This window comes from Lagopus muta, chromosome 3, assembly GCF_023343835.1.
Source record: "Lagopus muta isolate bLagMut1 chromosome 3, bLagMut1 primary, whole genome shotgun sequence".
Classification (NCBI taxonomy): Eukaryota; Metazoa; Chordata; class Aves; order Galliformes; family Phasianidae; genus Lagopus; species Lagopus muta.
Window position 1 is genome coordinate 29029271 of NC_064435.1, and position 14911 is coordinate 29044181.

Sequence of the window (14911 nt, forward strand, 5' to 3'; positions counted from 1 at the left end):
AAATTAATCATTTCATCTTTCGAAATCACAATATCTTTACAGAAATACAGTCCATGCAGGATGGGGCTTTGAGCAACCTAGTCTAGAGGGAGGCATCCCTGGCTATAGCAGGGGGTTGGAACTGGATGATCTTAAAGGTCCCTTCCAACCCAAACCATTCCTTGATTCTATGATTCTATGAGACAGCTAATACAAACAGCTGACAATTATGTCGGATATTTTATGCTCAAAATTCAGTAGAAGAATACTGGGAAGTTGTTTTTTCTTTTACTTTTACAGGCCAGTTACTAGTACAAAACACTGAAGAAAGGCACGTCTACATATATTTTCCAGTCCTTGAGTATTCTCGTATATAAATCAGGAAAGAACATAGCTGTCATCTGGGAGATTTATCATTTTCACCTTTCAAAAAACAGCAACCAAGAAATGTTTGGGGCAGAATGTGTTCCCAAAAAAAAGGATCAGGATCCACAATTGATAAGGTAACATGTGGCTACACGCATATATACATACACATAACACTACTGTAGAAAGCTGTGGCATGTGGCTGAACTGTGTTTGGGACAGCTAAACAGCAATTGCTACTCTTTGAGCAACAGAAGCATAACATTGTGCCATGGTTGGGACTAACATTATATGAGAACATAAACAGCTGTTATTAAGAACCACATTGCAATGTTTGGGAGTTCCTCAGTCTGATAGATAGCCATAGATGGGCTACTTCAAAGGAAATGTAACTTCCCTTTGTGGCTTTGTCTCATACAGATCTGTTTTGTAAAACTAAGACTTATTGGCCCAAACACTTGATTTTGAAGAAGGAACATATGATAGAAAATGCAGTGAGAAATTTGTCAGAATGAAATTTCTGGTGCTAACATTTCCTACCATAGGGCCCACTGCAGCAGAATTCCTTTTTCAGACATCAGGGGAAGCGTTAGCAACTGGATTTATTCGCCAGAGTTGTGGCAATGCTGATTACATGTTGTTATCAGCAGATGTAATGTGGTTGAGATGCATGGACAATTCTGCCATCGCCAAGTTTTAGTTTGGCAAGTTCTGCCTTTAGGAAGACAAGTATTTTAGATTGTGGACTTTCCCAAAGCTTCCAACACCTACTTCCCAGAAACTTCTCTATTGTTGCTGTCAGGACTTCTTTCAATTTCAAGCCTATTTGATACACTCAGATTCTTAATTTTTAATGTTAAAGGTCACCAGGAGGGTACAAAATTTTGACGGTGCTTTCAGATCGGTGAGTCCAGAATGAAATTCTGTGTGCTGTCCTTCTAGCAGTCAGATGCTGCATAAAGACAGGAGAATACTGCACTTCTGGTTTCTGGTCATCAGCTGGAATCAGCTGCAGGACCTGCTGTACAATCCCAGGTTTATTTCCAGCACTTATGGAAATTTTCTTTGTGGGGCAGGGATGCAGATCTTACCAAGCTCTGAAAAATGATGGGTGTTTTAAGAGATTAAGGATGAAAGTCAAGCCTATAAATTAATCATGTAGAAGATGCACTTCTATTACTTTGTTCTCATAATTAAAAAAAAAAAAAAAAAGGTTCTCAACTCCTTCCCAGGTCCAGCATGGCTGTTTGGATTTCTTTCTGTCAGCATAAATTCTAATCCTGCTATTTAAAATACTACCCAATGCCACCAGGAGGTGTCCGTGTGCTATTTACTGGTTATTTTCTGGAGCACTTTGATTATTCTGCTGGGGAGGAGGTTCTGTAATAACAGAACAGTGGTAGAAGTTTATAGAATCTTCATTATTATGTAGTGTTGGTGTTTCACTACTGAACAAATGAGGATGTCATAGCTGTGTTTGGAGAGTGTGCTGAATTCTTTCCCTGGATGAGAATAATTATAGATGAAAAATGCCTAGTAAGTCATCCATCTTTTCTCCCTTACAGCATGCACTATTCTCTGAAATTTACTGTGTAATGCATTGAGGATATCATTCTGTTGCTAGGGAAATGATGACTGTAATGAGATGTTACACAGCCCGCGTTTTGACTGCACTGCAGGATCAAAGATGAGGCTGTAGAATTGAAGATCTTTCCAGGAAACATGTTAAGTTGTGTCTTATCTGCATTCATGTGTAACTTCCAAGTTAAAAGTAAAAAGACGACTGCATACTATGCAAAGCCAAATATCACAATATTGTTATCTTGCACCCCCACCCCCCATTTGGTCTGTGATATTTAACTGAAGCATTTCTTGTGTATTTTCAGTGTAAATATAGGGATAAAATATGGAGAGATCCATGATGACTGGTAGAACTTTACGAATAACTACAAGACTTCTTATACAACACACTTACCTAAAGCAATGCTGACATTTATTACCATTTGGGCATTCTCAAGCATACATCAGAGTGAATAGTAAATCTGTTTTCATCTGAGCATGAGATAGGTAAAAAATAATTAGTTGATAAAATATGATCAGCCATGCATGGTGACATACTGTTGCCAGAGGTTCGAATCTATTTGATAGGGTCCTTTGAAAATAGGGTCTAGCCACGACTTAACATATCACTGAGTATATGGCTCCCCAAATAAAGCAGCAACCCCTGCAGCTCCCCACCAACTCCTCCTTTCCTGAGTTTATTTATATTCTAGGTCTTTTCTATGTGCCTGTAACAGTGACACCTTCCACCAAAACTTATCATGGCTCATCCAGGAGTGGATTCCCACCAGAAATAGAAATTCCAGGTAGTTTTTGAGTACTTCCCAGCCTCAGTGCTGTTTGACTGATAAAGAGAATTATTAATGCAGCAGATAGGACAATGAAGCTGGTGAGGGGTCTGGAGCACGTCTTATGAGGAGTGGATGAGGGAACTGTGACTGTTCAGTCTGGAGAAGGGGAGGCTCAGGGAAGACCTTATTACTCTCTGCAACATTCTGAATGAAGATTGTGAGATGGGAGTTGGTCTCTTCTCCCAAGGAAAAGTGATAGGATGAAAGGTAATAGCCTTAAGTTGCATGAGGGGAGGTTGGTTTCCTTTTCAAAAAGAGTGGTAATACACTGGAACAGGCTGCCTAGGGAGGTGATGGAGTCACTGTCCCCAGAGGTGTTCAAGAAATGTGAGGATGCAATACTTCAGGACGTGGTTTAGTAGTCAATATTGGTGATAGGTGGACAGTTCTCCAGGTCTGGAGCAACCAGTACAAGAAAGACAGAGAGCTATTGGAGAGGGTCTAGAGACTCACAAAGATGATCAGGGGGCTGGAGCAACTCCCCTACAAAGACAGGCTGAGGGAGCTGGGCTTGTTCAGCCTGGAGAAGGCTGCAGGGTGACCTCATTGCAGCATTTCAGTACTTAAAGGAGCCTACAAACAGGAGGGGAGTTGATTCTGTAAGGGTAGATAACAGCAGGACAAGGGGAAATGGTTTTAAGCTGAGGGAGGGAAGATTTAGGTTGGATGTCAGGGGGAAGTTCTTTACTATGAGTGAAGTGCTGGAACAGGCTGCCCAGAGAGGTTGTGGATGCCCCATCCCTGGAGGTGTTAAAGGCCAGGTTGGATGGGGCCTTGGGCAGCCTGGTCTAGTATTAAATGTGGAAGTTGGTGGCCCTGCATTTGTGGGGGGTTTGGAGATTCACGATCATTGAGATCCCTTTCAATCTGGACCATTCTATGATTCTGTGACAGTTGGACTAGATGATCTAGAGGTCTTTTCCAACCTCAATGATCCTACAGTTCTAAACTGTTAGCTTTCACATTCTGTGTTCTTAAATCAATAGACAGCTAAATGACTAACATGACAATAATGTAGACAGTAGAAATTACTTTACAGGCAAGTGAGTTATTGAAGTAGTAGATTTAGCGAAATTCCAGTGCAAGCAAGTGATACAGCCCATCCCATGACTCAAGATATAGTTAATCACAGAATCATAGAACCTTTTGAGTTGCAAGGGACACCTAATGGTTATCTAGTCCAACTCTTCTGCGGTAAACAGAGACGTTCACAGCTAAATCAGGTGCTCAGGGCCTCATCCAGCCAGACCCTGGATGTCTCCAGTGATGGGGCATCCACCACCTCTCTGGGCAACGTGTTTCAGTGCCTCACCATCCTCACTGTAAAATACTAAAATACTTTTTCCTTCTATCCAATCTAAATCTCCTCTCTTCTCATTTGATGCTTGTCATTTGACATTCCAAGTGATAGCAGAACTTTGCTGAGACAAATGCATGGTTCTGCTGATGCAAAGAAATCAGCATCATAGTGTGCGCACAATTACATCTATGCTGTTCTTAGTAAACAAAAAAAAGTGACATATGAATGGTACTGTATCAGTAATGAAGCAGACCCGTCACCATGCTACACAGCAAAAATCTGCCTTTCCCTTTGCTGCCTTGGAAGCCACTATTTATCTGCTTATACTTAAAAATCATGACTGGTTGTGTTTATAATGTCCATGTTTAGTCAACAGAATGAGATTTAATTTACATGCTAATGCAGCTTCACAGATGTAGAACAGATCAGCTTACCTGCAAACCTGCATTATTCAAGTCACACTAGTGCTGATGGAATGACAAGTAGCTTTAATCCCAACACCGGTTTGCAGAGCTGCTCAAGATCTGACCTCCTAGCCAATATCTCACTTCCATCTCTCAGATAATATGTCACTATTTCCTATAAATTACAGCTGATTTTTTTTTTTAATTTCCTCTGTCTTTTTTTTCTTTTTTTTCCCTCTTTCCTAACAAACTGTGATTGATTTTTCAAGATGAAATATTTTTTTTTCTTTCCCACAGAAGTAGAATTAAGCATTACCTGTTTAACCATGCATTCAATAGTTTTATTATTTAAGAGATACATTTTTGTATTCGTTTGCACCTCAGACATTTTGGGAGCACTCAAGGTTCTGCCTTGGTCAAGTCTGTGTCAGGCTAGTAACTGTTAGACAACACTCATGGAGAATTTCTTAATGGCCAATAGAATTGAGTATGTATTCTGATGCCAGTCTGCATCAGTGCATTTACTTAAGGACTTGCAGGCTAGACATTACCAGTATCAGTCTTTTTACTTTACATCATTCCAGGCTACTGAAGCATAATGCCTGAAAACACCAAGTGATCATTTGTATATATACGTCGTGAGTTGACACATCTTTCCTGCCTCTATCTGAAAAACTAAGCAGATCCAACCCATAATGAAAGTGTCAGCGTAAGAGAGTACAGCATGGTGCTCTGCTAATTTCAGAAGCCCAAGATGCTGCTTAATTGCAGCACTTATTAAGCATTTATGCTTAGCTTTACTCTCTGCTTTTAAGAGTTGACTCTTGTTAACTAGACTTCTTAGTCTAGTTCCATATACTTAGGAATTGATTCAGTACCCTATTAAACTATTTGACCAGATCACTGCATTTGATTATTTATTCTCTGCAAGATATTAACAATGTGTAACATAAATGACATGCACCAAACATCCATATTAAACACCCCTGTTCTTAGGCATTCTGTGGCATTCCATATAGTATTGTTAATCACGACAAGAAAGCAAGAAAGAAATGTCAGCCCACGAGGCTGCAGAGAACAGTGAGAAGGTTCCTGCTACTACCTTGATTTCTATAATTTTCCTAGCTGTTAATAGTTTCTGCCTTTCAGAGTCTACCATATATTATCTCATTCTCTTTCATTAGAACCTGATTTTCATTCGTCTCAGTGGTGTGAGCTACAGATTTATGTAATCTTCTGGAGCACTGTTGAATATCTGGAGTTGTTTCTGATGTCAAAGTATCACCCTAAGTTGAGTAATTTCTTCCTTTTAGCTGGAGATCAGCACATGCTGACTGCCTGTCTTATGATGAAGGAAGCTATTTTCTGCTTCTTCACATGCCTTACTTTTAAGAGAATATATCCTCCTAACATTGTTGGCCTTCTTGACTTCACATTTCCTTTTTGGCTCTTTTGCTTCTATCTTATGTTAGGAACTTTGTGCTTTGATCAAGAAGATGAAGAGAAACACTCTACTACAAGACTCTAAGTTAAATATACAGAAAATCCAATACAGTACTCCGTGTCCATTGACTTCTAGGATATTGTTTTACTTGAGGGAAGCAAAGAATAGAAAAATATCCAAATGCAACAAACAGAACAAAGACACAAGTCAGGGCACAGACACACAGCAGTTTAGCACGAGACTACTGCTGAGGCAAGACAAACTTAGACAAAGTTCAACTTGTATTACTGTGCTCAGTTTCAGCAGCAGCTCTCAGTCTTTGCTTTGTGAAAACATCACAGATGTTTCTGAAACATTGCATATGAACATAAAGCACACCTGGAAATCTTCACTGTTTTGCTGAGGAAGCCATACATGCAGTGAATTTCCAGCTTAACCACTTCAGTTGTCACTTCCTTCTTTGAGACACCAGAAAATTCCATCAGCTATGTGTATGAAACCTAACTCCTCAGGACCTGCTACTCATACCAACTTACACTTCTTCCACCTGAAACTTTAAAAACATGGGGGGGGGGGGGGGGGGGGGGAAACCAGCATGACAAAAGTTATGAAAACAATTAAGCAATTGTTGTATAGAAGATCATGGTAAACTTTTGGTTAAAATGATAGCTTGATGAAATCATTGTTTGTGCTTGCTGGTATCTTACAATAAAAGCTTTTTGAAGCTCATGGTGCTGAAGTATATAGCTATCAGGGTGATTAATCTTTTTATATTGCTGTTTGTATTTGCTTTACATTTAAGCTGGTTCACATGAAACATACAGGTTCACAGGATGCTTACAGGTGCCACAGGAAAAAAGCAATAACAATAACGAGAATGAGTAAAAAGAGCCATCAGAGTTCAAGTAAAAAAGTAAGCACTTATACTTTTGGGGATAAAGAACACAAACAGCCTTTTACTCTACTAAAATTTTCTGTGCCATTTTCCATCAAAGAAAGATGTATCCGAATGCATTGAAGGCCTCCATCTTTGCTTTAGAAACAAAGGAAAATGAGAAATAGAAGGAAGAAATAGATAGAAAATAAAGAGGAATGGCTGAAATTATTTTGTCCCATAACATAGAAGATTTTGGAAGAAGGAAAATGCACTGAAATAATAATAAAAAAAAAAGCAGTGAAGTAAAATAAGGAAAAAGCCAACACTTTAATATACTGCATTACTTATTCTATTCTTACGTTTTCCCGTGACAATTTATCGATGGAGTTTCATGGATCATCAATAAAGTAACACTATATCAATCCCTAGAATCTTATTTCCTTCTGGAGTTAGTGCTAAATTGGTGCTAACTTGTCATTTATGACAAAAGGGCAACCAGTTTCTTTGCTCAACTTGAATACCCAATTCAGGAACATCAAGATAAACAAATTAATAAATAATTAGTTTCAAGGTAACAGTATTTTCAAAGCAAATGGACAACTTCTGTTACCAAGAAGATAAAGCATTTGACAGCTAATAAGACAGCAAGGCATTCAACTTTCAAACAAGAAAAGGTGAGAGTTTATATTACACTGATGAACCACAAGCATACTGCTGGCTGTTTTTTTATTAACATTAATGAATGAGCTCATAATACTGATCAGAAGTGGTGGTGGTGGGTTTTTTTTGATTTGTTTAGGGTTTTTTTTTCTTTTTCTCTTTTTTTTTGTTGGTTTTTTTTTTTTTTTTTTTTTTGTTCACACACGTCACAAAAAAATTTCATGTGACAAACACTATGATACATATGGCAGAAACAAACAGCTGTGGCCACAAATATGTTTTGTTAACTGATGATTAATATATTCAGGAAGCAATCACACTATTCATTAGTAAAAGTTTACAAACATTAAAAAGTGCGTAACATTTGAAACCAACAACAACACAAAAATATATATAATATATATAATATATATAAAGAAAGTGACATCACCTCCCATTAAGAAAAGATCTTTCCACTTTGTGATTAGTGCTTATGTGATTGCCATGGTTTACTAGTCAGTCATTGTCCTTACTCACCTTAATCACACTGAGGTGTAACTGCACCATCCTGCATTGTTCGGCCTCATGTACGGCCTTGTCTACTGGGGCTGATGTGGGAAGGAAACCAATCAACACAGCTACTGCAGAATAGGTTATGGAAAAGCTATCCCAGTACTTCAACGAATGTTCAGTTTGGACTGCCATTTTGGAATAGCTGAAATGCAAAAAATCCAGTATTTTGGGTGCTAGATTACAGCTCTCTCACTTCTGTTTCCACAGGTTCCAAAAGGCTGCTGCAGCAGCTTTTAGCGTTTGGCTGTGCCCAGTGCATCATAAACATGCTACTGGCTGTGTAAACTCAATGGCCTGATCAACTGAGGCAAAGCCAAAGTCTAAATGAAATAAAATATTTCTCCTGGTTGGATCCACTTCATGATCCACTACTTGGACTATCCTGCAATCTGAAAATCACTCTAGATAGATAATTGGCAATTACCTATGCCAGTTATTTTCCCATGTGTAAACAAGACCCATCTTTAACAATGTGAACCAGACAAATCTCTAGCACCATGGAATTTGTTTGAATTTTAACCCATAAAAGGTAATAAATGTATTCTTAAAACTACCATAACGATAAAATACTTGGACTAACATTTTAAAAAAATAGCTTGGAGAAAGATTAAGAAATGGGGAGAAAAATTAGAAAATGGGAAAGAACAACATCAAAGATTCACTTTGAGTCTCTGATATGCAACTAACTACAGGCAAGTGGCAAAAATGTACCAAGGACACAAAACACGCCAAAGTATTCACATTAATGAATCGTTTTGAAGGCTCATCTAGTAACAAATTAGAGTGTTTCTGAGTCATTTAGGTTTAGGCATAACCAATTTAGCAGTTGACGTTTTAAAACTATCATGTGCACATCACCACATTATGCAAAAAACCAGCCCTTTCAAAACGCGTGGTAGAAAAATTCACAGTAACAGAAATATTCTTCATAAGCAGTTGAGAAGGGGCAGTGTAGAGCATCTAAGTTGTACAATACAAAAACCATTGTAAGTAACAGAGCTGTAAAACAGATGCAAGTTCTAAAAACAGTGCTTTCTTTACAGTTCTTTTAATGGGTGAACACTTTGGCCAGAGAACTTTAAACTCTGAGGATCACACAAGCCTTTGCTTAAGATACACAATTAGATCCTCTAATGTTTCAAAGGCCATTTGCTACAAGATTAACCTGTTTGTTCTACTTTCTAGAAGTGTTCCCATCAAGTAGTCATTACGAAGGGATCCATCTGATGACACTATCCCACAAAACATTACATGTTCAACCATTGCTAATGACAGAGGTAGAGAAAATTCTGTCTTCTGCCACAGCTTGTACCCTCATTTTTAGCATTGCGTTGAGTGGGTTCCAGCAGTGAAGACACATGCACTTTCCTTTCCACCAGCTTGCTCATGGAAACAAATTTGTTCCAGCATGCTCTTGTAGTCTGAAAACATCCAGCAGCTGCTCCAGTCGGTCAAAGTCAGATGTCAGCTTTCTTGCTTTGCTGCCTCCCCTTGGGCCTCCCCGGTTTGCTCACTTGGATTTCGTTGTGCATCTCCTTCTCCTTCTGTAAGATACAACAAAAGAATGAGTGATCTACCTTAGACCAAAAAAGTCTTGTTTGTAGAACCCTAACTCTTCCTCCACTAATCACAAGAACAAAGTAAAAAGAAACTGAAATGGAACACATTTCTTGCATTACATATAACACCTTTAATTGCTAAAACAGCAAGACTGCGTCTCAAAGGACCATCAGCAACAAATTCCTTGCTGCATAAGCCACTATCATTTCAAATACACACCTGAAATAGTTATAAATGACAAAAGTTAAAAATAATTGTGCTTTTTTGACAATTTACTGTTGATACTATGACAATAGATAAGAAAAACCTCATCACACCAATTCTGAACAGAGATTAATAAAAAGAGGTGCAGCTTCAATAGATGCAGTAGTTTGTTAAAGCTGTATTCATTCTTTGCATTCATTTTCAGTGCCATGTCCCAAGGCTGTCAGCCCAGCTGTCTCACTGCAAACCACAAAACCATTTGAAGAATAGAAGGCATCTTACAATGACACAGTGAGCAGACACCTCAAAGCCTGTCTAAAGAAAGCTAAGAGGTGCCTTGATAATGGTCTTTAAGTACCTATATGCAAAGTATTATATTGCTTCCTATCTTCTGCCTAACGATTAAAGACCTAACAGGTTCAGATGATTAAAAGCTAAGTCCTAATAAGAAAGAAGTCCCTGAATGCTGGTTTAATTATGTAGAGAAATAATGTTAGGACATAGGACATACCTTGTATCTTGTAAGGATTCTGAATCATTTGTTTTAGACTGGCAGTAATTAAGAGAAGACAATTCTAAAGCCTAAGATGCAAAGAAGTTGAACTAGTTTTAAGTCTATACCTTATTTTGTAGGTCACCCCACTATTTAAAGTCATTAAAATAAAGGCAGAATTCTCAAGGCAGATATTTATTGTTACCTCATTTTAAACCACACTGTACATCTGTAGCCTTATTTCTGTATATGGAGATAAACACTGTAAATACCTTCTCTTTTCTACATAGGAGAAATAGCACAGTGGTAATGGAAAAAAAAAATCTTTGCACTGTAAAGAACACTGCAAAGTGCTCAGTTTGATAGCTGTGTTTTGTGCATGGACTGTATTTCTGCTGAAAAAATGCCTCAGAATTTTGATAATTATGAAATTCAACCTGATGAAAAGTTGTATGGAAAGCTGATTACCCTCAAAATGTTTGCTGTTTGCCAAAGACTGAGTTAAAAGTAAGAATTTGCTTTGCAATCTACCTTCTCAGAAAACACTCCTTATTTTTCACGTTTATTTCCCACATCACAGTTCATCTATAGGCTGCTACTTCCTACTCTACAGAAATCCCTTTTGCCTGAGTTGTCTGAGCATTTTCTACAAAGCTTTCAACGTTTGTTCTGATACTGTGTAAGAACAAACGAGTGTAATTTCATTTTTGTTTCTTTTTTTTCCCTTTTTGCCAATATCCATACTGACAATTAAAAAAAACAACAGGATTCTTTGTTAAAAAAAGACAAAACTCATGAGAAAAATATTTGTATTTATTTGCAAATTTGAGAAAATTCACCCCAGACATTTTTTTATTTAAACATTAAATGTAGTGCACAAGAATACTGAGAATGAGCATTAACGTTCTAATATACTACTTCTTCAGTGAAGAAAAGCTCAGAAGTGAGCTCTCATAAACTCACTGAAAAACTCATGAGCCTACATCTGCTTAATCTATAATACACTTTTCTGGTACTACAAACTTGTTCTTCTGCTGACAGACTTCCCCTACCAAAAGCCTTCCAACACATTTATGGAAATAATTTTTTGCCCAGGTTCTGAGAAAATTCAAAACTTGTCCAAGCATACTCTGGAGCTATTCCTTCTGCAACATGATTGCTATAAGCTGTTAAGAGTTGCAATTTTTATGTAGTGTTTTGATTCAATTAGGTAGTATTCAATAAAAAATGATCCTTGAAGCCACAGTACAGTAGCTAAGCCAGCAAAAGCTATTAGTTTTGCCAATATCCAGTTTTTAACGCACGTTTCCTCTTAGAATACTACAGGCTCTTCAGGGTCTGTTAGTGGTCACAGTGGCTACATCTTAAACATTTCTATCATGATCCAAAGTAATTTTTAAAGACAAACTTCTACAGTCAGTCCTCCATTCCAGTTCTGTATTACTTTTACATCTCCACTATCTTCATTTTTGTAGATAGCTGGATGCAACTCTTACAAGGAAGCTTCCTTCTCATTCCTGCACTGAAGTACATTCTTTGGCAGATATGTTTTGGTAGATAAGTTTTGATATGCTAGATATGCTCTGAATATGTTTTGGTAGCTAAGAATATTAGAAAGTTGTTAACTTACTATAGACAAAAAAGACTGTAACTGTAGTTTCGAAAGGACTATTAAACAGTCACTACACATATTACACATGATTATGCAGTCAACTCTTGGTTATGTGCAATTGGCTTATCAATGAGGGGATTAACCAGCAGTCACTTCAGGTATCAAGTCGGGCATGAGAGAAAATCTGTCGTCATGGAAGAAGGCTTCACCATCTATTGCTGTTCAAAGCTGCTCCTGTTCTTTGCAAGAAATGTGTCTACATGCTTTTCAAAATGAATGTACTAAGTATGCTTGGATAGCTTAATTTACATATATTTGATAATAATTTTACTCTTTTTTTGCTTTATTTGCATCATCCTACTTTGCCGTTACTCTATACTGTAAAAAGGAGTTGTACTTGCATTTTTGCAAGATGCATATGGTTTTGTAATAAGAGAAAAAAGAAAAAAAGCACAAACTTGGTGTATGTGTTTGTATAACTAGGCATTACTTAGAATAAATAACCTTCAAAGAAATAAGATGTAACTCCTAAACATTTGCTTTTCTATTAGATTTAACCTATTTAACCTCTATTTATGCTGCAAATCTACATCCTGTGAGCACCAGCATATTCTACACTAACAATGGGGATGCAAAATATTTTTTTATCTTTTCTTCAGTTTGTAAAGACAGGATATGATAACACTGTAATACTCATAGGAATGATAATGCAGTATATATTCCAGTATTTTTGGTTTGGAGGTTTTTGTCCAGCACCACAGTGAACTAATAATAAAAGTATATTTTCATTGTATCTAATTCAAACTGCATGCCCAAAGAAGTATGCTACCATTTCTGTACGTCTACCACCTAAGGAAATTTTATAAGCAACTCTGTATACCCCTGAATTATGTATTAACATTTAGGAGAATGGTTATTTAAGCCATTTTCATTGCTACAGCGTTAACTGCATGTGCAAAATGCACACTGACGTACATTACAAGTACAAAGTCACGCTCTTTTTTAGTTCACAAAAGAACATAGTTCTAGCTTAGAAGCACTCCAACAGCTAACTGAAAGGTAGGAATCATGTATATTTTCTAAATAGACAGATCAGACAAGATCAGTGTAAATTTGAGACTGAAGAAACAAAGCAGGAAGGAAGGCTGGCACGATGCATTTCAAATACCTGTCCAACACTTTAGACATATCCCCACTTCAAAATAAATAGACCCCTACACACATGCTTATGTATTATAATTATTTTTTGACAGAAAAAAATTAAGAGCCCTGTGCAATTAGAAGTGCATGCTTCTAAAAGCCACTTATGCCCAAAGGTGGCAATGGCAGAAGCAGTGACTTAGGATTAAGTTAGTTTGTGAAAGTCAATAAAAAGCACTACAACCACTGCAATTTTGTATGCCAGATCTGATTGTCCAGTAAAGAAATTGTCTCTCTGAGCACTTGCCTAGCTCTGAGAAAAATATTTTCACAAAAGAGGAGAGCTGCTTATCAACAGTTTGCTTTTTGCTGCATCTGTTTCCTTCTGCTACTAAAATAAGCATAAATCTCCTTTCCTGAAACCCAGAAAGGCCTTCTGAATATTACTAAGATCAATTCACTAATTCCCACCTAAGTGACCAAAAAAAAATATATAAACCATGTTACTGTTTTTATTTAATGTAAGGCCTTTCACTGTATACACTGACTCTCCTTTCACTCACTTGAAGGTGCAAAACCAGCTAAAATTTTGGATAGCATTATCAGCAGGAGTAAGGTTTAGGACTGCATTAGTGCTAATCACCTTGAAAGAAGGAGAAAGCACCATCAGAAAGGGGAAGAGATGACTCATCTGGAAACAAAGATTCAAATGAAAGAAACAATGCATCATTATTTCTCTGTCCTCTGGTATCTGAAAACAAAACTAAACCTCCACAAACTTTTAAGCAGACATATGGTCTCTCCTTCCAGCTACAGATTGAAGAGATTCGTTTTAAAGGATACTATGAATAAGCTGGGTCCTTAATAAATACTTTACTATAAAAAAATTAATCTTCAACTAGCAAGCATTCACTGCAGAAAGTTCTTTCTTATTTGCAAACAAGTATCCTTCCCTTTTATGAAATCTGTGTTTTTACTGCAGGCAATATCTGCTTATCCTAGTTTCAGGAAAAAAAAGTTTCTGAAGGACTTTTTTTCTTATGAAATTTTAATTCATATGTTAAAATACCAAAAAGCACTCACCTGCTTTATTTATATCCAGCTCTGATAGCTTTAAGGCCAGTTCACTAGAGTTCCCACCTGGAGAGGACACAAGTATGTCGTGTAGTGCATTTCTTCTACCTGTTCTTCCTGAAGCAATAAAGTCTGCATATGTAGATTCCACATCAGTCATTGCTAACAAATATCCACATAGCAGTACCTGGGTGAGAGAAAACACCAACACTTAGAAGACCAGTAGAACAGATAATGCTATGGAAGCAGAACAGAAGAACTAAAGGGCTCTCACTGAGCAGAGAACTGGGTGTGTAGCTAAAGGAGATACTTCAATCTTTAAATCTGGAGAAATTAGAGCAGAAACACAATGGTATGCAAAACAAAAACAAAAACACAAACCAAAACCCAAAACAAAACAAACGAACAAAAAAATGGTGAGGATTTTATGCGATTTGTATTCAACAATATTTTAAACAACTTCATTTACCATACTTCATGAAGTGCTACTGAGCACTTTCTAAGAGCAATGACCTCAGCAACATAATTTCTTTATAAAGCTGTTCCTGCTTTTAATATTAGCTGGAAAGTAGGAGGAAGGTAGGGCGTGGAACAAAATTCTTTTCTGCACCAAAAACAGAGCACAAGGATTAAGAAAGTACAAACTGGTAACACTATGTGCTCATGCATAGGCTCTGATATGTTTTGTGCATTTGCTTTTCTTCTAGTATGGTTAATTTTGGCTTTGTGTATGGACTCTTCTAATTTATTTTGGTGCTGAAACTACACCAAGGTGAACGCATTACCAAAAAGTCACTGGAGTGGAGTCAAGTTAACAGAGGGCAAGAGCTGAACT

At 37.4% G+C, this 14911-nt stretch overlaps 1 protein-coding gene across 3 annotated transcripts in view; it reads right to left on the reverse strand.

Annotated features, from left to right (window-relative positions):
* Positions 1–6660: 6660 nt before the first annotated feature.
* PKIA (cAMP-dependent protein kinase inhibitor alpha) overlaps positions 6661–14911 on the reverse strand; it is a 38468-nt gene continuing 30217 nt past the window's right edge. For all 3 annotated transcript variants that reach the window (XM_048939515.1, XM_048939514.1, XM_048939512.1), the window contains exons 2-3: positions 14086–14263; positions 6661–9537 (exon numbers count right to left, since the gene is read on the reverse strand). In XM_048939515.1, coding sequence (XP_048795472.1) covers positions 9458–9537; positions 14086–14236 — 231 coding nt within the window. In that variant the 5' untranslated portion in view covers positions 14237–14263 and the 3' untranslated portion in view covers positions 6661–9457. The remainder of the gene's footprint in view (positions 9538–14085; positions 14264–14911) is intronic.